The 26,393-nt window shown below is 46.3% G+C and overlaps 1 protein-coding gene across 2 annotated transcripts in view; it reads left to right on the top strand.

Moving 5' to 3' along the window:
• PAPOLA (poly(A) polymerase alpha) overlaps positions 1 to 26,393 on the top strand; it is a 96,581-nt gene that overhangs the window by 51,067 nt on the left and 19,121 nt on the right. For both annotated transcript variants that reach the window (XM_048855195.2, XM_048855194.2), the window contains exon 15: positions 11,316 to 11,425. In XM_048855195.2, coding sequence (XP_048711152.1) covers positions 11,316 to 11,425 — 110 coding nt within the window. The remainder of the gene's footprint in view (positions 1 to 11,315; positions 11,426 to 26,393) is intronic.

The raw sequence follows: 26,393 nt of genomic DNA on the forward strand, positions 1-26,393 counted from the left end.
CATAGAGATCACTTATTTGAGATGCAATGGTTCCTTGGGAGGGCAAGGTGTATGACTGATTGGAAGATGCAATTTGAATAATATCTTAGCCCTCTGACCATTTACAATGTTGGGTGGTCTGCAGTCCATAGCTATCCACTTTGCAGTAGTATTGGTTAAGGTGTTGTACTTTGTTTGATTCATGGGCTTGTAGCAATCCTGAAACTCTATAACTGTACTCTGTCGTGGCTGGCTGGATTAATTTGCTGGCGGTGGGTTACCTGTAGCACAAGAGCCATAAGCAAAAGCATGCTTAGAACATAGGTGGAAGTGCAGACTTGAAGTGCTTCTGTGGTATTGGGACTCAGCCATGCAATAGCTACAGATAAGTCTTTATAGACAAAAAACCATTTGGAAGTATTTTAAACATAAACTTGCCATTCGAAAGACCTGAACTGTTGCTGCTTTGCTCCATTAACTTTTTCTGATATTTAATCAGTCCAGATCATGAAAACACAGTAGAAATGTCAATATCTAGAATAATTCAATAAATTCTTCTATATAATCAATATATTAGTGTCCTTTTCAAAAGAGTCTTTGCCATGGATATGGAAAGATTTTACCTCAGGATTAACATTCAGTAGGGGACTGAATTGTGCAGGAGGCTTTTTTTAATTCTGCTGCTCCTGGGTTAGCCTTTTGTATACTATTTTGTATGTGTCCTTCAGAGGAGTCTTGGCTTTTTGAAAGGGGTAAAAATTTTTTATCCCAGAAAGTCAGTACTCTGGAGATGAGAGGTGTGTGAGTTATGCACGAGAAAGGTGAATTCTTGATGCTGCCCCAGTGGAGGTGGGTTTCTGAGGTCACCAGGTACACCTCCTGTCCGAAGAGTTTCATTTTAGAAATCTGCATTTGGTATTGGGGGAGAATAGGGGAGGGGGGAAGTAAGCAAAGACTTGTACAGGAGGAGAGTCTGGGAGGGCAGGGGGTGACAACACGGAGTAGCATGCAATAACTTGTGCAGGAGGAGCGTGAGGGAGGTGTCTTGCTGCTGCTTCTGGAAAGGTGGCTTCTGGTACTGGGCTCGCCTCCTTTTACTGAGCTTGGTGGGCTCCCTTCAGCTGAGTGAGCCTTCGTTTGCAAGGGAGGGTGGATTTTACCTCAGGGACTCATACTACAGGGGAAGAGAGGCTGGTGCAGGGATGCTGAGCTCACCAGGCCCATGTTCTCCATGGGGTACCCCTGGAACGAGTGGCTGGCTTGGGGCAATGGGGCACGACGCAGGGGGCTTGGTCCCGCAACTGAGGAGCGGGCCGGGCACAATAGTGCATGGGCCAGCTAGGGTGACAGTATGTCCCATTTTGGCCAGGACAGTTCCCTTTCTCAGCTCTGTCACAGCCATCCCTACTTTTTCACCAAAACTGAGCATTTGTCTTGGCTGCAAGGCAGAGCAGAGAGTGGCAGCTTCTGCACAGGGGCCAGCTGAAGACAGCACTGACTGCCAGCAGGAAAGCAGAGAAATATGCTGCTGGCGGGCAGTGCTGGCTTCAGAGCTGACCCCTGCGTGGCGCAAAGCTGGCCAGGAGCAGGGGAGGGAACTGGGGAGGCTGGGAATTCAGCCCCAAGTGCAGTCGGCACAGAGCTCAGCAGGCATGGGGGTGTGGGGGTCAGCCCCAGGTGGCCCAGGGCTCGGAGGGTGGGGGAGGGTCAGCCCCCAGCTGCAGGTGGCATGGGACTCAGGAGGGGGGTGAGCTCCCCAACTTGGAGAGACAAGGTCATCCGCAGCTGCAGGTGGCACGGGGCTGGTGGGCGGAGGGTCAGCTCCCGAGTTTGGGGGGCATGGGGCTCAGGAGTGGGGGTCAGCCCCAGCCATGGGCAGCACAGGGCTGGCTTGGGGGAAGACCCCACTATGGGCAGTGCGAAGCTTGGGGGCAGGGAGGCTCAGGCTCAACCCCAGCCCTGGGCGGCACGGGGCTGGGGGGGAGAGACCCTGCTGTGGGCAGTGCAGAGCTTCTGTGGGGCTTAGGCCCGGATGCAGGGGGTTGGTGAAGGCATGGGGCAGGTGGCTGGTGCAAGCCCTGCAAGTGCGGGGGTGGCTCGGGTGAGCCTCTGGCCATCCTGTTTTTACTTTTAAAAAATACTTCTCTGCTGGAGCTGGCATGAGAACCATGTCTTTCTGTAGCCTCTTCTCTTTCCACCCGCCCTCTGGTGGCTTCTTGCGTTACTGCACCTGACCCGAGGTAGGTTCTTTGGAGCAGCTGATGCTGCACCCCCCCCTCCAATTGTCTGAGATTAACGTGCTTTTAAAAAATTAACGTATTATTTATGCTGTGCGTTAATGGCAGTTAACTGGCAGCCCTAGAAATTACCTGTTCAAAGTAGTTGCTAACAGATCTTCTTGAAACGGTGCTGAAAATGGTCTGACTAATGGTGTAAACGTGTCAAAATTATTTTCATTTACAGAAAGCATATTTGAAATTAGTTTTGCTCTGCCTATACTAAGTCCATGTCCACACTACAAACTTACGTCAACTCAAGTTATGTCTGCATACAGCCGCCCAGTCAGTATGTCACTTGTGCACATGCGTGCTTGGCTCCTTGTGTTGGCAGTGCATGTACTCACCAATTCATGTTTGTTTTTGATGCAAAGTGTAGTGCATCATGGGTAGGTATCCCTTTGTGCAACCCGCCATCATCCAGTGCACAGTCCTTTGGGGAGATTTGGCAATGCATGGTGTCATAAATATAAAGGGAAGGGTAAACACCTTTAAATCCCTCCTGGCCAGAGGAAAAACCCTTTCACCTGTAAAGGGTTAAGGAGCTAAGATAACCGCACTGGCACCTCACCAAAATGACCAATGTGGAGACAAGATACTTGTCTGGGTGGAGGCAGAAACAAAGGTTCTCTCTGTCTGTGTGATGCTTTTGCCGGGACCAGAGCAGGAATGAAGGTCAGAACTCCTGTAAAGAGTTAGTAAGCAATCTAGTTAGATATGCATTAGATTCTGTTTTGTTTAAATGGCTGATAAAATAAGTTGTGATGAATGGAATGTATATTCCGGTTTTTGTGTCTTTTTGTAACTTAAGGTTTTGCCTAGAGGGATTCTCTATGTTTTTAATCTGATTACCCTGTAAGATATTTACCATCCTGGTTTTACAGAGGTGATTCTTTTACTTTTTCTTTAATTAAAATTCTTCTTTTAAGAACCTGATTGCTTTTCATTGTTCTTAAAATCCAAGGGGTTGGGTCTGTGTTCTATGCAACTCTTATGCAAATTGGTGAGGATTTTTATCAAGCCTCCCCCAGGAAAGGGGGTGTAGTGCTTGGGGAGATATTTTGGGGGGGAGACGTTTCCAAGTGGGCACTTCCTCTGTTCTTTGTGTAACACTTTGGTGGCGGCGGCGTTTAACCTAAGCTGGTAAGAATAAGCTTAGGGGGTCTTTCATGCAGGTCCCCACATCTGTACCCTAGAGTTCAGAGTGGGGAAGGAACCATGACACATGTAAGGCCAAAACAAATCGCCCAAGGGGTGACTGGGAGCAAGGGGTCAACTTCTCAGTCCGCAGCTGTGTCCATCCCATAATGTTACCTGTATCCCATAGTTTTTGTACCTTTTTTTCAAAATCTCGCAAACCTGCAAGGCCCTCCTCATTGTCCACTATCTCTGACAGAAGCATAGAGCCTGCACAACTCTGCATTATCATCATTAGTGTTGCAAGCACAGGGCGTACGATCCTGAAGTATTTGCAGAGCTTCAAGAAGAACTGAATTGGCAGGGATCATGGCATTTCTTTCGGGGACCGATTGCTATGGGACATAGTGATAATCAATTCAAGATTGTTGGTGGAGTTCATGGAGCAGCTGTAATTGGTGGAGAAACAAGCACTGGTTTGTAGGATGGTATCATAATGCAGAATTGGGATGAAAACCAGTGGCTGCAAAACTTTTGGATGCACAAGGCTACATTCCTAAATCTGTGTGCTAAGCTTGCCCCGGCCTCTCAGCACAGAGACACAAAAATTAGAGTTGTACTGACAGTGGAGATGGGAGTGGCAATCACACTGTGGAAATGTGCAAAGTCAGTTTGCTAATGGTCAGTCAAGAATCAATTTGGAGTCGGGAAATCCACTGCAGAGGCCACTGATGCAAATGTGAAGAGGCATTAATCACTTCCTACTGCGCAGGACTGTGGCTCTAAGTAATGTGCAGGACATAGTAGGAGGATTTGCAGCTGTGGGGTTCCTAAACTGCAGTGGAGTAATAGACAGCACATACCCCTATTTTGGCACCAGACCTCCTTGCCGCTGAGTACATCAAGAGAAAGGGCTACTCTTCTATGGTTGTGCAAGCGTTGGTTGATCACTGGGGATGCCTCACTGACATCAGTGTGGACTGGTCAGGGAAGGTCCATGGCATGCTCTCATCCTCAAGAATATGGGACTGTTCAGAAAGCTACAAGCGAAGACTTCCTTTCCCATCTGGCGGATTACCATTGGGAATATTGAAATGCCAGTAGTGATCCTGAGGGACCCAGCCTACCCCTGGCTCATGAAGCCATACGTTGGCCACCTCGACAGCACCAAGGAACAATTCAACTACTGGCTCAGCAGATGGAGAATGACAGTTGAATGTGCTTTTGGTCATTTGAAGGGTCGCTGGTGTTGTTTACTCACAAGATTGGATCTCAGTGAGAAAAATACCCCAATGATTATAGCTGCGTGCTATGTCCTTCATAATATATGTGAAGCAAAGGGGGAGAAGTTGCCATCCAAATGGAGGGCAGAGTGGAGAGGCTGCCTGCTGAATTTGAACAGCCAGATACAAGGACTATTATAAGAGCTCAGTGCAGCACTATACAACTCATGGAGGCTTTGAAAGACCATTTTCACAGTGAGAGAGTAGTGTTTGGTATGTTCTACCTGGCCACTGCCCTTTTGTGGCCTGGTAGGAATTATGTGGTGATTGCTGTATTTGTAGGAATGTAACATTATCAGTGCACCTATTTATTTTGTTTGTGAATGATCCTCTGAGTTGTATGACACTGTGCAGATAATTGATTTCTTTCAGAACTGCTGAGCTTCAGTAGCATATGCTGTGAACTAATAAAGATTATTAACAGAATTTTATTCTGTAACAAAATCGGTGCCAAAAAAAACATGCATTTTTAAAACAAATACATTAAAAAGTTAAGGCCCAACGAATTAAGAGAACAATCAGATTTCTTCAGGTGATAGTCCCTATATATATTCCAAACGTGGCTGCATATGCACCAGAACCAGAAGGTTTTCCCTACCAGTGTCCATTGATATACCGTGCATCTCCTCATGTTCACAGTTGAGGGCATAATAGGCCGTGAAAGTCGACACCTCTCCAGTTCTCTCTCACTGCCGCAAGCCCTGTTCCTTTGTGTGCTTAGTTTTTACTAAGAGAGTGACTTCTTCCATTGTATATAATTATTCATAGTTCTTTGCAGTTCTTCTCATAGTTAGTAGTTGTTGCGTTAGTAGTAGTTAATGTTAAGTTAGCTGGTCATCCCTGTTCGGAGACAGCCCCTCCCTCTGGGGACTATGCCCGTGTCCCAGGGTTCAAGAGCTCTGTATCCTGCCTGCGCTCCTTCTCTGAGCAACAAGCATTGGAGGGGTGTCTGTTGCTTCAGCGAGGCTCATATCATGGCACAGTATTGGATCTGCAAGTTGTTTCTGCTTCGGACCTGAGACACTCAAGATCTCCATTGAACTTATGAAGGGGAAAGAATTCATGTCCACTACAGATATATATACACCAACCATAGCTTTCACGTGTCTGTGTAGATGAAGCTTGTGATTGTCTTTAATGGCCCGCGGGGTGGAGTGGTAAGAATAGTGCTGCAAACCATGATGCTTCATGGAATGTTGGGGGGGAGGGGTTATTGGGATTTCCTGGCATTGAGTTCTCAATGGGTTGCAGGAGGAGGCAAGCCCAGGACTGTTGAACATGCAGGTTCACCAGTGTCTATAGCATCTCTTTGCTGCCTGAGAAACCCCATTATGTCCTGGTGCATCTCCTCCTTTTCCTGCTGGGACTCCTAGACCTTTCTCCTCTTCACTTGTTTCTTTTCCAGGCTATCTACAGTGTTCATTCTCCAGGTCCTGTGTTCATTGTCCCTTGCAGTACTGGCTTGCAGGATCTCATTGAACATGTCATCCTGAGTCCTCTTCTTTCTCCTTCTCCTCCTTCTCTGGCTCAGGTGTTACACAGGTGTGGAGGGGGAGTCACTGAAGGCCACAAAGGCAGCAGAAGATAAAACAAAGAGGTACCACTGTCAGTGTATTCACTGCAGAACTTAGGATGCTGAACTCACTCCTCTTGCTTCCCTAAAGTTATGAGCACTACATTTTCACTTCTGTTTGGGACTGCGTGTGGACGGCACTAGCCATGGTGAGTATGGCTTCCAGAGGTTGGGGAAATGAGGAGGGAATTGCTTGGTTGCATGATTCTAGTAGCAGAAGGCAATGGCACTGAATACTGGCACCATTTTCCACAGGTGGTGGTGATTTTAGCTGATATCTAACTCCTGAGGGTAACAAAGGCAGAGAGAGCACAGCTGCTGCTGCTGGTGTCCCGAAGCTGCCTTGGCCTATATGCTGGTAACTGTGTACTACAGTGGTGCCTGCTGAAGTTATAACTGAGTGGCATATGAAAGTGTTCTACCATGGAGCAAGAAATAAGGCAGCCCTCCCTCTAAACCTTTGGCAGAGGATTACAGAATACCTCCTTCGAAGTTTCATCGAGATCTCTCAGGAGGATTCAGAAGACATCCCTGTGTATATAAACAAACTGCCCTGCATGGCATGCCCCTCCACCGACTCTACAGGGGAAACAAAAAGCTGATAGCAACTCTACCCCTCTTGGTTGAACTACTACCTCTTCTAGCATAAGGAAATGAATGAATAGTTAAAATACTGTGCTCTGCTACTTTGGGAGTGCCATCCATGTAATTGAAAACTTATCTACATACTTTTACCTAAGATTCCTTCCCCTGAATTGGGCTCACCTGTGCTTGATTGGCTGGTCTGTGATGAAATCAAAACCAGGTTCTGGCTCACTGCACTGCTGGAGCCCCCAGTCACCTGTTCCCCATAAACCTCTTCCTTGTCCACCATCATATCTTCCTCGCTATTCATGGCAGGGGCTTGTGCCTCGGGCTTCTTGGAGGTATTCATGGTGCTGTGGGTGGGTGGGGGGAGTCTCTGCGGAGTATGGCATGTAGCTCTTTGTAAAGGCAGCAGGTCTGCAGCTTTGCACCAGCTGGATTGTTGTTCTCCCTCGCCACCTGTTATGCCAGCCGCAACTTCTTTTATGCAGCACTGCTGCTGATCACGGTCGTACTCCTTCTCCTGCATCCCCTGAGCAATCTGCTCGTAGATGTCAACGTTTCTATGGCTGTTACAGAGCTGTGCCTGCACAGCCTCTTCTCCCCACAGGCCCAGGAGATTCAATATCTCCTGTCTACTCGAGGCAGGGCCATGTCAGAAGCATTTAGCCAGCATGGTCAGCTAGGCAGTTGCACAAACAGTGGAGAGCTGCTAGGTGTGCAAGTAGGAAAAGGAATTCCAAAAATTTGTAGGGATTTAAAGGGGAGGGTGGTTCTGGTCTCCATGATTCCCTGAGCAGTGAATTTCACAATGGTGACCAGAGCAGTTAGTGTGGGTCATTGTGGGGCAGTTTGGGTCGACATAACGAATGCTGTGTCTACACTCGCTGTGTTGACTTAAATACATTGACTGTATGCCACTCGGAGAGGTGGTGATACTGTGTTGGTGTAATGGTGTGTACAGTGGTGGGAGACTAATTAGAATGCAGACGCATGCACAACTAGGTTGATGTAAGCTACCTTGCATCAACCTAACTGTGTTGTGTAAACCAGGCCTAATAGTTAAACCGTGTTTGTTGCTGGTTTTAGGGGAGTTACTGCTGACAAACTTCTCTACCAATGGGTTAATTTCCAAGTGTAAACAAAGTTTGTACATAGGAGCATGGCCCTACCAAATTCAGCGTCCATTTTCGTCAATTTCATCATCATAAGATTTTAAAAATTGCAGATTTCATGATTTCAGTCACTTAAATCTGAAATTTTATGGTGTAACTGTAGGGGTCCTGACCCCAAAAAAGGAGTTTTGGGAGGGTTGCAAGGATATTGGAGGAGAGGTTGTGGTACTGCTACCCTTCCTTCTGTCTGCGCTGCTGGTGGCGGCTCTGGCTTCAGAGCTGTGCAGCTGGAGAGTGGCATCTGCTGGCCGGGAACCACCACCAGCAGAGCCACCACCAACAGCCGTGCAGAAGGATGGGATGATATGGTATTGCCACCCTTACCTTTGCGTTGCTACCTGCAGAGCTGGAACTTCAGTCAACAGCCTCTGCTCTAGCTGCCCAGCTCTGAAGGCAGCAGTGCAGAAGTAAGGGTGGCATGGTATGGTATTGCCACCCTTACTTTTGTGCTGCTGGCAGGGCACTGCCTTCAGAGCTGGGTTCCTGGCGAACAGCTGCTGCTCTCTGGCCACATAGCTTTAAAGGCAGCGCAGAAGTAAGAGTGACGATACTGTAACTCCTCTCCTCTTCCCCCCCAATAAACTTATGACACCCCCACCCCGCAACTCCTTTTTGGGTCAGGACCCACAATTTGAGAAACACTAGTCTCCCCTGTGAAATCTGCATAGTATAGGTTAAAAGCACACAAAAGACCTGATTTCGCAGTGGGAGACCAGATTTCACGGTCCGTGATGCATTTTTCATGACTGTGAATTTGGTAGGGCCCTAAATATGAGCCACAACTTTCAAACCTGGATTCCTTAAATTCCTTTGAAATCAGTTGCATCTGGGCTTGGTCTGAACCAGTCTTTATCAGTCTGCCAGTGTCTCTTCCTAGATTTCATACTTGACAAAGTAAAGATGCTTCTTGAAGTGGTGGGGAGTCTTCTAGGACTAGTTCAGTTTACAAATTTTCAGGCTATCCACATGGATTACACTTTATAGTCAACCCTCAGGGATCATAGAATCATAGAATATCAGGGTTGGAAGGGACCCCAGAAGGTCATCTAGTCCAACCCCCTGCTCGAAGCAGGACCAATTCCCAGTTAAATCATCCCAGCCAGGGCTTTGTCAAGCCTGACCTTAAAAACCTCTAAGGAAGGAGATTCTACCACCTCCCTAGGTGTAACGCATTCCAGTGTTTCACCACCCTCCTAGTGATATAGTTTTTCCTAATATCCAATCTAAACCTCCCCCCCTGCAACTTGAGACCATTACTCCTCGTTCTGTCATCTGCTACCATTGAGAACAGTCTAGAGCCATCCTCTTTGGAACCCCCTTTCAGGTAGTTGAAAGCAGCTATCAAATCCCCCCTCATTCTTCTCTTCTGCAGACTAAACAATCCCAGCTCCCTCAGCCTCTCCTCATAAGTCATGTGTTCTAGACCCCTAATCATTTTTGTTGCCCTTCGCTGGACTCTCTCCAATTTATCCACATCCTTCTTGTAGTGTGGGGCCCAAAACTGGACACAGTACTCCAGATGAGGCCTCACCAATGTCGAATAGAGGGGAACGATCACGATATTTCAGTACCTTAAAGATCAAAGCATTATACCGTATTCAAAGAATTCTGTACAGCATATTTAACAAATTTCTATCAAATTTAGATATGGAAACATCATTGAAAATGTGATTTATCTCGTGCATTGCTCAATTAGTATCTGTATGGCTCTCTTAATTTGTCATTTAGGTTTTATGTCAGCTTTGGAAGACCAGTCCCTGCGTTCTTTTGTTAAATAGTTCTCAGACCCATATTCTTTGAGGATTGTAATGACTAATGACTCTACCAAGAGTGGGAGGATATATATATATAAGCAGTGCTTGAAAAGAGGTTACTTAGGGCATGTCTGCACTTACAGGTCTGCAGCGGCATGGCTGTACCTGTGTAGCCGTGTCACTGCAGCGTGAGTAGTGAAGACGTTCTATGCCAACGAGAAAGCTCTCTTGTAAGCCTTAAACCACCCCGGTGAGTGGCAGAAGATGTGCGCTTATGCCTGCGTGACTTATGTCGCTCTGGAAGGGGTGGGGGGGTGGAATATTCATGCACCTGAGTGACATAAGTGGTAGTGTATAGATGTAGCCTTATTTGTAACTGTAGTTCTTTGAATAGATTGCAGATAGACCCATGCCAGCATCTTCCTTCTCTGCAATTTAGGCTCTTTAAACAGTAAGGGGTGGGGGGGGAAATGAGGACAGTTGGACCCAAGATCCTTTATCGACCTTTGCTTTGATATGTGTAGATCCACACAAGTGCATGCATTGCTCCTAACAGTTGACCTTTGCTAGAGGATTCTGAGTTTACATACCAAAGCATGTAGTGCAGGGGTGGACAAACATTTTGGCCCGAGGGCCACATCGGGGTGTGAAACTGAATGGAGGGCTGGCTAGGGAAGGCTGTGCTTCCACAAACAGCCTGGCCCCCACCCCCTATCCGACCCCTCCCACTTCCTGCTCTCTGGCTGCCCCCCTCAGAACCCTCCACCCATCCTGACTGCCCCCTCTCGGGACCCCTGCCCCGAACCCCACCCACCCCCCTCCCCCGAACCTCTGCCCTATCCAACCTCCCCCTGTTCCCCGTCCTCTGACTGCCTCCCCACCCCCAAACCTCGGCCCCATCCAACTGCTCCCTGTCCGCCCCCTGGGACCCCCTGCCCCATATCCAACCCTCTTACCATACCACTCAGAGCAGCATGTCTGACACCTGCACTGCCTGGCCAGAGCCAGTCACACTGCTGCGCTGCCCTGCATGAGCACGCAGCGGAGGGGGAACAATGGGGGAGGGGCCGGGGGCTCAGGGGCCGGGCAGGACGGTCCCGAGGGCCGGATGTGGCCTGCGGGCTGTAGTTTGCCCACCTCAGATGTCTTGAAAATCTTAAGTGAAAATCTGTGTAGGCAAACTAAAAGGCAAGTAACTTTTCTTGTTAACATCTGCAGATTTTTGTGTAAACAGACTACACTTGAAACTGAAAAAGCAAAACTTAAAGAAGTGTTTTATATTTGCCTTATACCTTTTAAAATATGGCTAATAACACTGATTAGTAGGTAATATGAAATTGACTTTTTGTTTTACTATTATGGTTCAGTAGGAATTCTTAACAGTTGGATTTCTGGGTACTTTAATCTTGTTTCATGCCAGTTGAGCTAAGATGTAACCAACCACATTATCAAATTTTGCACCAGTGTTACAAACCACGTCATCTGAGTTTTAGATTAAGTAATTTAAATGCTTTCTTCCAATATTACATGATTCTTTTTATAAAACTTTTCAGGGAAGAATTTCGTACAATGTGGGTGATTGGTTTAGTGTTTAAGAAGACAGAAAATTCTGAAAATCTGAGTGTTGATCTTACATATGACATCCAGTCTTTCACTGACACAGGTAAGCTTGGTTTCTCTAAAAGCTTGAAATTAATTCATTTGTGCTGAATGTGTAATTATGTGGCCTTCGTTTCAAAATATTCTACCATGGGTCTAGATGGAAGGATATGATATAATGGTTGTTTTATTGCTTATTGGATGTATAGAAAATTAGTAGCAAAACTTTTGTTTGGATGGCTTCAGTATGTTGATTCTGGAGACATTTGCAGGACAGTCAACTCGGCAACTTTATATTTGGGACATAACTGACTAATTTGGTCATAAGAATTTAATTTTTTCATAAACTGTACCTTATTTAAGGCATAATTTGCAACATACTTCTCACTGAAAAAGGTAAAACTTTTAAAATGTTTCTTATTCAATATAGTAAATTACATGGCTTTAAGTGATAGTATAAACATTTATACTTAATCAACAAATGTGACCTACGTATGTTAATGGAAAATCTATGCTTCAGTGTAAATCTTTTTCCATGTTTGTATTTGTTACTGAAAACAGATTAATAGCAGAACCTAGGCAACATACCTTGTGCATTGCTGCAGTTAATCCAATATGTTGGAGCTCATCCTAACTAGTAAAGTGTAATTCATTCCTAGTGTTGTACTGACTATATTCAGAGATAAGGAATACTTGTGGCACCTTAGAGACTAACCAATTTATTTGAACATAAGCTTTGAGCTGTAGCTCACGAAAGTTTATGCTCAAATAAATTGGTTAGTCTCTAAGGTGCCACAAGTACTCCTTTTGCGGATACAGACTAACACGGCTGCTATTCTGAAACCTATATTCAGAGATGATACACAACACAAAAATAAACAAGTCATGCTAACTTCACAATCTGTTTAAAATGCTTTTGACAAACCAAAAAGGACAACATTGGTGGAAATTTGCAACATAACATCTGGAGAGCAAAATTAAGAATATGGCAGTGTTCTGTGGAAGATTGATTAGATGTATTGACAGTGTTGTTTTGACAAAAGTTTAAGTATAGTTTCATAACTTCCGTACTATGTGCAATAAAGCATTTCTTAACAAACCTCTGTCTATGGATTCCCAAGTTGAGGCTTATTTAGTGAATACTATGAATTTGGCATACAGTAATATAGTCGCAATAAGTGGTAAATGTAAAATGTGGAAAAGTATCTTAAACTGGACTAAAATAATGTTGTAATGTAATGAAGTTGCCTTAAATAGAGGAGGGAGAGAAACCACACAAGCCCACCTCCCAACATGAAATGCAAGATTCAGCCATTTGTAAATGGACCTCTGGATTTCCAACATAAAAATGTTTAAAATCTCTAGTTTAAACATTAAACTGGTTTGATTTGAGATATTTGTGTAATGACTTGCATTCTGTCATCCTTTCATTACTCTTCCCTTTGTTTCCCTGACCTTCCCCCCCTTTAAAAAAAAAAAAAGGCAATTTTATTAAGATTTCATACATTTTTTTGAAGGGTGTTTGAAAATCTTGGTGCTTCTATGTGCAGTTAACATCTGTTCTCAATCAAAAGGAAATTTCTTTCCCTCTCCCAAAACAGTGAATATAAGCTACTTGATCAAAGATAGCGAGTGCTACACTCCTTTGATTTGACTAGAGAATGTAGACAGGCTGATTAGCACTCTTCCTACTTAGTGTTTTTAATTATCTTGCTTTACAATCTAAAATCTAATCTAGAAGCTCTTCCCTCAACTGGAATGGCAAATATACTCTTTGCAAATAGATCCTAAATTCTTATCGCTTGAAAACAACATTCAAGACTTACGTTTCTGAATGGTCTCTGAATATCTCAGTTGTCAAACACGGAGGTCTATAAGTAGAATTTATAGACTATATCCAAACCAAAACTTTTAGTTAGAGTTTTAACAAATACCTCCAGAAACGTTTCTTTCTGAGGTATGGGGAATCTTAACTAGACCTTAATCTGGAAATGAACAGCAAAGGGATTAATCCAGCTCCCATTGCTATATAATCTTTCAGTACTCATCCCACCTGACATAGACTATCAATTTCATCTATGAATTTACTCCTTTCTTATTATCTGATGGTAATATGCTATTGGGTACATATTGATTTTATGTAACTTTTAAATTATTTTTGACAGGAATATAGACTAAAGATACATTTTTCTTTGAGTGTTTGTCCATGTCGATTCCATTCTCGGTGTGTGCGCACCCCCATGCACAGTTGTCAGAGACTTGCTTTTGCAGTATCCCTAGGGTTGGCTGTGGCGCCCCCTTGAGTGCCTCGCTCATGCATCGATATATCAGGCACCACCAGCCCTATGCCCTCTCAGTTCCTTCTTATTGCCCATGGTGGTTGGTCGGCGTGCCTCTCTCCCTTGCATCGCAGGTGGTTAGTGGTTTCTTTCCCTTTTGAACTTTGTGTTCCATCTGTAAATAGTTTGTTTTATTGTAGATTAGTTAGTAAGTAGCTCTTAAGAACTGTAGCGTAGTCAGTTAGGGTCCTGGCAGGGACTTTGCCTTAGGCAGGACAAGCCCCGGTCACCGGGTTTTAAGCCATGTGCTGTAATAGGCCTATACCTGTTAGCGACCCACATGGTAGCTGTCTGAATTGCCTGGGGGGAATCCCACATTAAAAACGTCGCATCGGTAAGAACTTTTGTCCCAGGACACAGAAAGAACGCGACATTCACTTGAGGGCCCACCTCATGGAGGAAGTTCTTCAGCCAGCCTCGGAGCCAGCCCAGCTGGATGCAATGCCCAGCACTTTGGCTTTAGTGTGTAGTGCACCCCCAGCACTAGGCTCTACCCAGCACCGATCCCCTTTGCTGGTGCCCAAGAAGACCAAGAAGTGGGACCTGGTACCGAGAAAGATAGACCAAGGGGCATTGTGCAGAGGACCCTGCCAGGGTCACCTGTGCACGCCGGAGCTGTGAGGGGGCACGTCCACCTACCCCCATAAGGGATCCACAACAGACTCCGGGGAGCGGTAGGTGATCCAGAATGATGGTGGAGTCAATGCCTTCCCGGCACCCAGAGAGCAAAGGACTCTCCCACCACAGCCGGCACCATGTGCAGCGATGGACCCAGAAAAGGTTCCCTATGAGGGGAAGCCAGCTGTGAAAGCCTCCTAGAAAGCGAGTGAGCGCTGCTGGTCTCCGGAGCCGAGGCAGAGCCCTTTGTGGCCTCATCCCTGGTCTCCGCATCAGCCCAACCAGTTCACTGCTACAGATGGCCAGCACTGCACTCCTGGTTTCTGCCCTCGCATCGAGTCTCACCCAGAGGGAAGCGCCAGTCGCCAGGTAGTCGGCACCAGTCATCTTTGTGACAACCCTCCCCATGCTGACTCACTGTCACAGAGACCTTCGGGGTGCTCCTCAACATGGCGCCGCTCCCCCTACTCCCAGCACCGGTCTGACTATTTGAGGCACCAGTCACTCATGGTGCCGGTTAGCCTCCAGACGCAGGCATCAATGGCCCTGTCCTGGTCACCAGAGGAGGATTCCTCCGGCATGGAGAGGGAGTCTAGCCCCTCACAGAAACAGCACTGTCGCAACTGGGATCCTGAGGTTGCATCCACCTCAGTGATGCCGTCCTGGCAACAGGGCTAGTGTCCAGCGCAATGGTCTTACTGGAATGCCTGGGGCATGCCGGTTATGCCGATGCCCCCATCTCGCCAATTGTTGGTCGCCACATCAGACAAGCTCTAATCGGCACCAATAGCAACGGATTCGGTGCGTGAAGCACTAGCAGACGCTGAGGTGGAGGGACAGGTGCCCACCCTGAGACCCCCTTCCCCTGCAGAGGATGATGCCCGAGGTCCTCCCCCAGTGGTTAGTCATCGTCCCCCTCTCCAGACAAAGTGGTGGTGGGGCCCTCCCCTGCTAGCCCATCAGATGACATTAAGGAGCACCAAGCTCTGCTCCGAAGGGTAGCCACTAACTTTGGCCTAGAGGCAGAAGAGATGGTGGAGCAATCAGACACTTCGTTCAGTGTGCTTTCTGCATCCACCCCCACCCATGTCACGCTGCTGGTGCATGAAAGGGTCCTAAACATTGCCAAAGTCTTCTGGCAAACCCTGTCCTCCATCCCTTCCACTTCCAAGAGGGCTGAGAAAAAGTATTTTGTCTCTGCCAAGGGGTTTGAATACTTAAGGTCCTACCAAATTCATGGCCATGAAAAATGCGTCATGGACTGTGAAATCTGGTCTTTGTGTGCTTTTACCCTATACTATACAGATTTCATTCTCAAATTGAGGGTCCTGACTCAAAAGGTAGTTGCAGGGGAATTGCAAGGTTATTTTAGGAGGAGTTGCAGTATTGCCACCCTTACTTCTATGCTGCCTTCAGAGCTAGGTAGCTGGAAAGTGGCGGATGTTGGCCAGGTGTTTGCAAGGGGAGTTTCGGAGGAAGACTAAGAGAGGCAGGCAGAAGAACAGACAGGCTAGTGAAGGAGAAATAGAGCTCAGGAACAGGTTTGTAGAGTTGGGAAATTAAGAAGGGGCATAGCAGGTGGTCACTGAAGGTGAAAGGGCAAGGAAGAAGAGAAGAGTAGCTTGTCCTATAGGAAGAGGGGAAGAGGCAATGGAGACAACACCAAATATGAGCCCCAGGAGGATACGGGATGGGTTGCAGAGGATTGCAAGAGAGAATAGGAATCGAGAGGACTTGCAGCCAGACGGAACAGGGGATAGACTGGAAAATCGCACCATCACCAGAAAAAGGCAGCTCTACATGATTGGGGACTCCTTACTGAGAAGACTAGACAGGAGAGTAACCAGAGCTGATCCAGACAACAGAAAGATGTGTTGTCTGTCGGGTGCTAAGATACGGGATGTGGACCTGAGGCTGAAAAGGATCCTAATGAGAGTGGGAAAGAATCCACTGATTGTCCTTCATGTGGGAACAAATGATACGGGTAGATTCTCCCTGGAACGTATCAAAGGAGACTATGCCTGGCTGGGGAAGAAGCTTAAGGAAATTGAGGCTTAGGTGATCTTCAGTGGAATTCTGCCTGTTCCTAGAGAAGGTCAACAAAGGTGTGACAAGATTTTTGATGACCAACAGATGGCTCAGGTAGTGGTGCTATAAGGAGGGCTTTGGGATGTATGGCCATTGGGAAGCATTGGTGGACAGAGCACTGTTCCCTCGGGATGGACTGCACCCGAGTAAGGAGGGAAATAGACTTCTGGAATGGAGACTGGCACAACTGATTAAGAGAGCTTTAAACTAGGAATTTGGGGGAAATGGTTGGGAGATGTCCAGGTAATCTCCACGCCGGATTTTAACATTGAGAGGGAAGAAAACGAAGTAAGAAAGGATACAGCCGTGGGTAGGAGAATGGACGTAAGGAGGAAGGGTAGTATAGATACCAGTCTAATAGGTGATACTGGCAGTAGAATGTCTGTGCCTAATCAGGTAAAGAACGTGAGCAAAGCCAAACAGCAAAAATTAAGATGTTTGTACACTAACGCGAGGAGCCTAAGTAACAAAATGGAGGAACTAGAGCTACTGGTGCAGGAAGTGAAACCAGATATTGTAGGGATAACAGAAACATGGTGGAATAGTAGTCATGACTGGAGTACAGGTATTGAGGGGTATGTGCTGTTTAGGAAAGACAGAAATAAAGGCAAAGGTGGTAGAGTAGCATTGTATATCAATGATGAGGTAGACTGTGAAGAAATAAGAACTGATGGAATGAATAAGACAGTGTCTGGGCAAAATCACATTGGGAAAGAGAGCGACTAGAGCCTCCCCTGGAATAGTGCTTGGGGTGTGCTGTAGACCACTGGCATCTGATTTGGATATTGATAGAGACCTCTTTAATGCTTTTAATGAAGTAAATAGTAATGGGAATTGTGTGATCATGGGAGACTTTAACTTCCCAGATATAGACTGGAGGACAAGTGCTAGTAATAATAATAGGGCTCAGATTTTCCTGGATGCGATAGCAGATGGGTTCCTTCACCAAGTAGTTGCTGAACCAACAAGAGGGGATGCCATTTTAGATTTGGTTTTGGTGAGTAGTGAGGTCCTCATAGAAGAAATGGTTGTAGGGGACAACCTTGGTTCGAGCTATCATGAGCTAATTCAGTTCATACTAAATGGAAGGATAAACAAAAAGAGATCTTTGACTAGGGTTTTTGATTTGAAAATGGCTAACTTTAAAAAAATTAAGGAAATTAGTTAGGGAAGTGGATTGGACTGAAGAACTTGTGGATCTAAAGGCGGAGGAGGCCTGGAATTACTTGGTCAAAGTTGCAGAAACTATCAGAAGCCTGCATCCCAAGAAAGGGGGAAAAATTCATAGGCAGGAGTTGTAGACCAACCTGGATGAGCAAGCATCTCAGAGAGGTGATTAAGAAAAAGCAGAAAGCTTGCAAGGAGTGGAAGATGGGAGGGATCAGCAATACCTTATTGATGTCAGAATATGTAGGGATAAAGTGAGAAAGGTCAAAAGCCATGTAGAGTTGGACCTTGCAAAGGGAATTAAAATCAATAGTAAAAGGTTCTATAGCCATATAAATAAGAAAACAAAGAAAGAAGAAGTGGGACCACTAAACACTGAGGATGGAGTAGAGGTTAAGGATAATCTAGGCCTGGCCCAATATCTAAACAAATACTTTCCCTCAGTCTTTAATGAGGAGCTTAGGGATAATGGTAGGATGACAAATGGGAATGAGGATATGGAGGAAGATATGACCACATCCGAGGTAGAAGCCAAACTCTAACAGCTTAATGGGACTAAATCGGGGGGCCCAGATAATCTTCATCCAAGAATATTAAAGGAATTGGCATATGAAATTGCAAGCCCATTAGCAAGTGTTTTTAATGAATCTGTAAACTTAAGGATTGTACCGTACAACTGGAGAATTGCTAACATAGTTCCTATTTTTAAGAAGAGGTAGGGGAGGGAAGTGATCCGGGGAACTTCGGGCCTGTTAGTTTGACATCTGTAGTATGCAAGGTCTTGGAAAAAATTTTGAAGGAGAAAGTAGTTAAGGACATTGAGGTCAATGGTAATTGGGTAATTGGTAATACAACATGGCTTTACAAAAGGTAGATCATGCCAAACCAACCTGATCTCCTTTATTGAGAAGGTAACAGATTTTTTAGACAAAGTGGATCTAATTTACCTCGATTTCAGTAAGGCATTTGACATGGTTCCACATGGGGAATTATTAGCTAAATTGGAGAAGATGGGGATCAATATAAAAATTGAACGGTGGATAAGGAACTGGTTAAAGGGGAGACTACAACGGGTCATGCTGAAAGGTGAACTGTCAGGCTGGAGGGAGGTTACTAGTGGAGTTCTTCAAGGATTAGTTTTGGAACCACTCTTATTTAATCTTTTTATTACTGACCTTCACACAAAAAGTGGGAATGTGCTAATAAAGTTTGCGGATGACACAAAGCTGGGAGGTATTGCTAATTTAGAGAGAGACCGGGATATCATACAGGAAGATCTGGATGACATTGTAAACTGGAGTAATAGTAATAGGATGAAATTTAATAGTGAAAAGTGCAAGGTCATGCATTTAGGGATTAATAACAGAAAATTTTGTTGTAAGCTGGAGACACATCAGTTAGAAGTAACGGAGGAGGAGGATCTCTGACTATTGGTTGATCACAGGATGACTATGAGCCCCTAATGTGATATGGCCGTGAGAAAAGCTAATGCGGTCTTGGGATGCATCAGGCGAGGTATTTCCAGGAGAGATAAGGAGGTGTTAGTACAGTTATACAAGGTACTGGTGAGACCTCATCTGGAATACTGTATGCAGTTCTGGTCTCCCATGTTTAAGAAGGATGAATTCAAAGTGGAACAGATGCAGAGAATGGCTACTAGGATGATCCGAGGAAAGGAAGACCTTTCTTATGAAAGGAGACTCAAAGAGCTTGGCCTGTTTAGCCTAACCAAAAGAACGTTGAGGGGAGATATGATTGGTCTCTATAAATATATCAGAGGGATAAATACCAGGGAGGGAGAGGAATTATTTAAGCTCAGTACCAATGTGGACACAAGAACAAATGGATATAAACTGGCCATCGGGAAGTTTAGACTTGAAATTAGACCAAGATTCCTAACCATTAGAGGAGTGAAGTTCTGGAACAGCCTTCCAAGGGGAGCAGTAGGCGCAAAAGCCATATCTGGCTTCAAGACTAAGCTTGATAAGTTTATGGAGGGGATGGTATGATGGGATAGCCTAATTTTGGCAATTGATCTTTGACTTAGCGGTAAATATGCCCAATGGCCTGTGATGGGATGTTAGACGGGGTGGGATCTGAGTTACTACAGAGAATTCTTTCCTGGGTGTCTGGCTGTTGAGTCTTGCCCACATGCTCAGGGTTCTGCAGATTGCCATATTTGGGGTCAGGAAGGAATTTTCCTCCAGGGCAGATTGGCAGAGGCCCTGGGGGGTTTTTTGCCTTCCTCTGCAGCATGGGGCATGGGTCACTGGCTGGAGGATTCTCTGCACCTTGAAGTCTTTAAACCACGAGGTGAGGACTTAAATAGCTCAGACATAGGTCCGAGGTTTGTTACAGGGGTGGGTGGGTGAGATTCTGTGGCCTGCGTTGTGCAGACTAGACTATCATAATGGTTCCTTCTGACCTTAAAGTCTATGATTCTAGGTTCCCAGCTCTGAAGGCAGCACCCTACCAGCAGCAGCACAGATGTAAGGGTGGCAATACCATACCATGACACCCTTCCTTTCTTCTGCACTGCTGCCTTCCTTGTTGGGCAGCCGGAGATGGTGGCTGCTGACTGAGGGCCCAACTTTGAAGGCAGGAGCATAGAAGTAAGGGTAGCAGTACCGCAACCCCGACTACAATAACCTTGCAACCACCCACAACTCCCTTTTGGGTCAGGACCCCTACAATTAAAACACCCTGAAATTTCAGATTTAAAATAGCTGAAATCATGAAATTTACGATGTTTAAAATCCTATGAGTGTGAAATGGACCAAAATGGACCATGAATTTGGTAGGGCCCTACTTATACACCCACCCACCCCAGAGTCATTGGTTTTGTCGGTGGCCAACAGAAAGGACAAGCAAGGGCATTCTAATTCCGGTCCCAAAAATAAGGAGGCCAAGAGACTGGACCTTTTCGTGAGGAAATTTTGTTCCACAGCCAGTCTCCAGTTCCGAGTCACGAACCACCAGGCTCTTTTGAGGTGATATAATTTTAACCTGTGGGACTCCCTCCACAAGTTTAAGGACTTCATGTCCTAGGAAGTGACCCAGGAGTTTGAGGCCCTGGTTGAGGAGGGTACCGCAGTGACTTGGTGCTCCCTCCAGATGGCCTGGGATGCAGCCAATTCAGTGGCCAGGGTGATTGCCTCAGCAGTGGTCATGAGGCACAGTTCCTGGCTTCAGATCGCGGGCCTATCCCAGGAGATGTTAGTCCTCGATACAAGATCTCCCATTTGATGAAATTGGGCTGTTTGCAGAACAAAGGGATATGAGGCTGCACAGTCTGAAGGACATTTGGGCCACCCTTCACTTTCTGGGGTTGCATACGTCTCAGTTGGCGAGGAAGCAATTCCGGCTGCCCTTGCCACCAAGGTCTTGGCAGCCTCGGCAGGTATCTACAAGGAGAAGGGACACTAGTTTTAATCGCCTCTGCTCTTCCTCCTCCCATTCATCTGCGCAGCCTGGCCCAGCGAAACGTCACAGGGACCAGAAGCAGGTGTTTTGAGGCCGCACTTGAGAGCGACACCCCGGTCACCTCCCCGGATCGTCCACATCTTTTCCTCAGCCATCTCCGTCCCTACCATTCGGCCTCGTCAAGGGTCACCTCGGACCACTGGGTGCTAGAGATTGTCAGTGGGCTACTCCCTCCAGTTTTCGGCCACCCTCCTTCCCATCCCCCCTCTTCCCAGTCCCTCTTCAGGGACCCTTCTCATGAGCAACTCCTGGTTCAGGAGGTAGACAGTCTCCTACAACTGGGGGCAGTAGAGGAGGCCCTTCAGGAAATGTGGGGGAAAGATTTCTACTCCTGCTGTTCCCTGATCCCAAAAGCAAAAGGGGGTCTAAGACCTATTCTGGATCTGCGACGACTCAAGAAGTAGAAATTTTGCATGGTTTCGCTGGCCTCTGTCATCCCCTCCTTGGATCCGGGATGCTGGTATGCCACTCTCGACTTATTTCCATATCTCTGTTTTCCAAGGACACAGACAGTTCCTCTGTTTTATGGTGTCCAGCACCACTTCCAGTTCACGGCACTTCCCTTTGGCCTCTCCTCTGACCCGCAGGTATTTACAAAAATTATGGCCCTAATAACTACTTATCTGAGGCATCGGGGAGGTTCCAGGTCTATCCTTATATCGATGATTGGCTTATCAAGGGGAGATCGCGGGATCAAGTGCAGAGCAGCCTCCATTTGGTGCATTCTACCTGCTGTGACCTAGGCCTGTTAGTGAACAAAAAGAAATCAACCCTTGTACCAGTGAAACGGATAGAGTTCATCGGAGCAGTCCTCGATTCCACGTAGGCCGGGGCATTCCTTCTGGAGGCCCATTTCCGAGCCATGTCAGACATAACTTCCCATGTAAGGGGCGACTCGCTCACCACCGCCTGCACTTGCCTGAGGTTGCTAGGCCACGTGGCTGCCTGGACTTACATGGTCCATCATGCACAACTCCGGCCACTGCAGGCGTGGTTGGCGTTGGTCTACATCCTCAACAGGCATGACCTAGACCAAGTAGTCAAGGTGCCGGACTACATCTGGTCATCACTGGCATGGTGGTTGGACCCCACATCGGTATTGCAGGGAGTTCCCTTTGTAGCCCTGGCCCTGTCACTAACTCTGGTTTCTGACACCTCAGACCTGGTCTGGGGAGCCCACCTGGGCGAGTTCAGTACACAGACTTCTGGTCAGGGCTTGACCACTCTCTCCACATAAATGTCAGGGAGCTCAGGGCTGTTCTCCTGGCCTGTAAGGCTTTTCGGTCACACTTTACAAGGCAAAGTGGTTGAAGTCCTGATGGACAACACCGCCACGATGTTTTATATCAAGAAACAAGGCGGAGCCAGGTCATCAGCCCTCTTCCAGGAAGCCATCTGGCTCTAGGACTTCTGTGTGCAGCATGCCATTCATCTCATGGCAGTGCACCTCCCCGGCACCAGAAATGTCCTGGCAGATCGCCTCAGCAGAGTCTTTTTGTCTCACCACAAATGGTCACTCCACCCCAACGTGGTCAAAGAGATCTTCCAAAAGTAGGGGGTCTCCTTAGGCAGACTTGTTTGCAACTTGTCCGGACAGCAAGTGTCACCTGTTCTGCTTGTTGCGGGGGGGGCCGTTGACAGGGACTCCTTGTCGGACACCTTCCTATTTCAATGGTCAGGGGCTCTGATGTGTGCTTTCCCACCAGTGCCATTGCTTCAGAGTCCTCATGAAGATCAAACAGGACAAGGACAAGGTTATCCTGATAGCCCTGGCTTGGCCTCGCCAACGCTGGTTCTGCACTCTGATGGATCTGTTGGTGACAACCCCGGTGCAGCTGCCCCTCTGGCCAGATCTCCTGTTGCAGAATCATGGCAGGCTCCTGCACCAGAAGCTGTCAGCGTTGCACCTCACAGCTTGCTTGCTGCTTGGTTAACTGCCAAAGAGCAGGAGTGCTCAGCCCAAGTCCAGCAGGTCCTACTGGGTAGTAGAAAGCCCTCCACTAGAGTGACCTACCTGGCCAAATAGAAACGATTCACGTGCTGGACCTCAGCCCAAAGGGTTAGGCCTGACCAGGCCTCGCTGCAGTTGATCCTGGACTACCTTATGCATCTCAAGCTCCAGGCCATGTCCCTTTCATCGATAAAGGTCCAGCTGTGGACACATCCGGCTTTCCTGCCCAAGGTGGTTTCGCAATTTCACATGAGCCAGGATATGTTTTTACCAGTCTTCTTCCCAAAGCTTCATAGGTCTGAGGAGGAACGTCGGGAGAGCGCTAACCTTCTACATAGAGAGAACCAAGCCATTTCACAAGTCGCCGCCGTTGTTCCTCGTGGTAGCAGATAGGATGAAAGGTCGTCCAGTGTCCACCCAGAGAATCTCATCTTGGATCACTGCCTGCATCCAGTTCTGCTATGATCAAGCAAAGATGCCCCCACCGGCGATTGTAACCACCCACTCAACTAGAATGCAAGCTTCGGTGGTGGCCTTCCTGGCCCATGTGCCAATTCAGAATATCTGCAGGACCTCCACCTGGTCATCCATCCATACGTTCATGTCTCACTATGTGCTTACCCAGAAAGCCCGAGACAATGTTAACTGACTAAATACAATACTTAACAACTACTTACTAACTAATCTACAATAAAACAAAACTATTTACACCTGGCATGAAGTTCAAGAGGGAAAGAAACTGCTGACCATTTACAAGGCAAGGGAGAGAGGTGTGCCCACCAGCCACCGCAGGCAGTAAGAAGGAGCTGAGAGGGCATAGGGCCAACAGCACCTGATATACTGGCGCATGAGTGTGGCACTCAAGGGGGCGTCACAGCCAAACCTACAGATGCCACTAAGGCAAAAGTCTCCATCTGTGCACGTGGGTGCATACACACCTAGAATGGCATCTACATGAGCAACACATCTCGAAGAACAACAATTATGAAAAGTAGGTAACCATTTTTTCTTAGCTTTCCTTTATTTCTTTATAGTCTGTTTTGGTAGAGTACAATGTTCATGAAATTGAAAGATCTCAAATATAAAGATTATATGGTGTTAAGTTACATGTGTGCGTATAGAGCTTGTAAATTTGTACATTTAATTGTATTGCATCTCACAGTTTAGTTGTAGTGTGATAGTGTGGCATTATACTTGGGGGCGGGGGAAGTGCTTTGAGTGGAAAATGTGATTTAATCTCTCAGTGATGTAATGTTTTGAAGTTTGCCTATATTTTTGCAAATATAAGGGTGAAAGATTAAAGTTAGGTGGTAACTTTAAGTCAGATGGGGAGATGGTGGTGAATCATAAACTGGATGTAAATCCTACTATACTGGATCCTTAAACTGTTAATTACCATGCCTTCTGCTATTCTTTTGTGAAGCTATAGACTCCTTGTCAAAGTGTAATTTGGGAGGGCTTTTAGCTGGACAATAATATAATATACTCTCAAGCTTAACTAATTTTTAGAATATTTTTTCGTTTGTGGTGTTTCCTTTGTCTTTTGAAGGAGCACCAGAAGTTTAAATTAGGTTTTCATTAAGGTCTGCAGAAGGAGAACCCTCTTCCAATACACCAGGCCAAACTTACTGACCCTCTGAGCCACATACAATAATCTTCAGAAGTTGAAGAGCTGGGCATGCCTGTCAGGGTTAGGGCTTCAGCCCTGCAGAGCTCCTGCATTGCAGCGGGGTGGTGGGGCTAGAGAATTCTTCCCTGTGGGAGGCACCTGCCAGGGCTTCAGCCCTGAGACCCCCTCCTCCCTGTTGTGCAGAAGCCCCTAGCCTCACCTTCCTGCTGTAGGGTAGAAGCCCCGAGCTTCCACTCTCACCCCAAGTCTGGTAGGCGGAGAATGGGGTGGGGGGGCATGGAGGGCTCTGCAAGCTGCACTTTAACTGTAAAAGTGCTACCCTTGCAAATACACAGTGAGGCTCACTGAAGCAGGGGGCCACTCCTGCAGACTTCAACAAGCCCATAAGAGGATGGGAATTGTATCTGTTTGGGGCGGAGGAGGTAGTTTTATATCCATCTGTAAAATTTTAAGCATTTGCATATTTTCTGGATGTACAGCTTCAAACTCTTAAATTTCTATTATAGAAAAGACTCTAGTATACTTTCCATAACCTTTGCCCCTTTCCCCATTGTCAGACTAGGGAGAATGGCTCCATGCCATTCTATGCCGTGAACTCCTGCTTCTTGACTTGTTTTTTTTTCTCCCGTTTTCCTACCAGTGCTCCCATTCATCAGTCCATCTCCTTTGCCAGCACCCCCCACGCACCTGCCCAAAACCTCTCTACCTCATGCCAGCTGCCTGGTGCTACTAATAGGATTTTTTTTATAAATCATGCTGTTTGCAGATATTTAAACTTGTTTAAACATCACTCTATATATGTTTGTATAAACTTTTATCAATCTACCATTAGCTGCCATCCCCTTCCTCCTCCTTCCCCCCCCCCCCCCAAAAAAAAATTAAATGGCACTCAACAAAGCAAACCAAACACATCTGGAGTTCGGAAGTAAAAATATTTTGCTGATATGAGCCACTACAAAAAGAACATTTTCAAAGTAAATGAACAATTTGGAAATACTGTATCACCTGTGGGCACACACGTTTCACAGAACAATCACTTTATATCTGATATATCTTTATATCTCAGTCATCTCAAAGGAAACCTGCACAATACCTTCAAAAGATGAAGTTGGGTGCTTAAATTGATAACTTTGCTAGACACTAAAAATCATGGTCTTAATAAAGAGACAGGATTAATGTCTTATTACAAGAGTCCTTAACCCGCTTAACTTCCGTTTTTTGTCCTATGACTGTAGAGGTGTTAACTGGCCACTTCAATGGTCTGTTACAAAACGTGTAAACTGCTTACTGGGAAACAGTGTGTTCCACCTAGTATTTACCTGTGACTTGCTGCGTACCTTTCCCAAACGGGAAGAGCTCTGTGTAGCTTGAAAGCTTGTCTCTTTCCCCAATAGAAGTTGGTCCAATAAAAGGTATTAGTATTACTTCACCCACCTAGTTTTTTTAATATCCTGTGACCAACGTGGGTACAACAAAACTGCAAACAATGGAGGACATCGTATTTTGCCATCTGAAATGGCAACTCCACAACATGAAGAAAAAAGGAGGAAAAACTTAATAGCAACATCTGCTTCCTGAGCAAAAGCAAGAAATAAAACATCACCCGAAGACTCACCCTCTCTAACTTTCTGATCACTACATACAACTCCATATATGCCAAACAGCTGTGAAGGAGGACTTCAGAAAAACCGAGGAACTATTTTCTGTCCTTCAAGTTCTCAAAAAGGGAGCCACCTCAGACAAGAAGTCATCACAA

The sequence above is a fragment of the Caretta caretta genome, chromosome 6 (genome assembly GCF_965140235.1).
Source record: "Caretta caretta isolate rCarCar2 chromosome 6, rCarCar1.hap1, whole genome shotgun sequence".
Taxonomy (NCBI): domain Eukaryota; kingdom Metazoa; phylum Chordata; order Testudines; family Cheloniidae; genus Caretta; species Caretta caretta.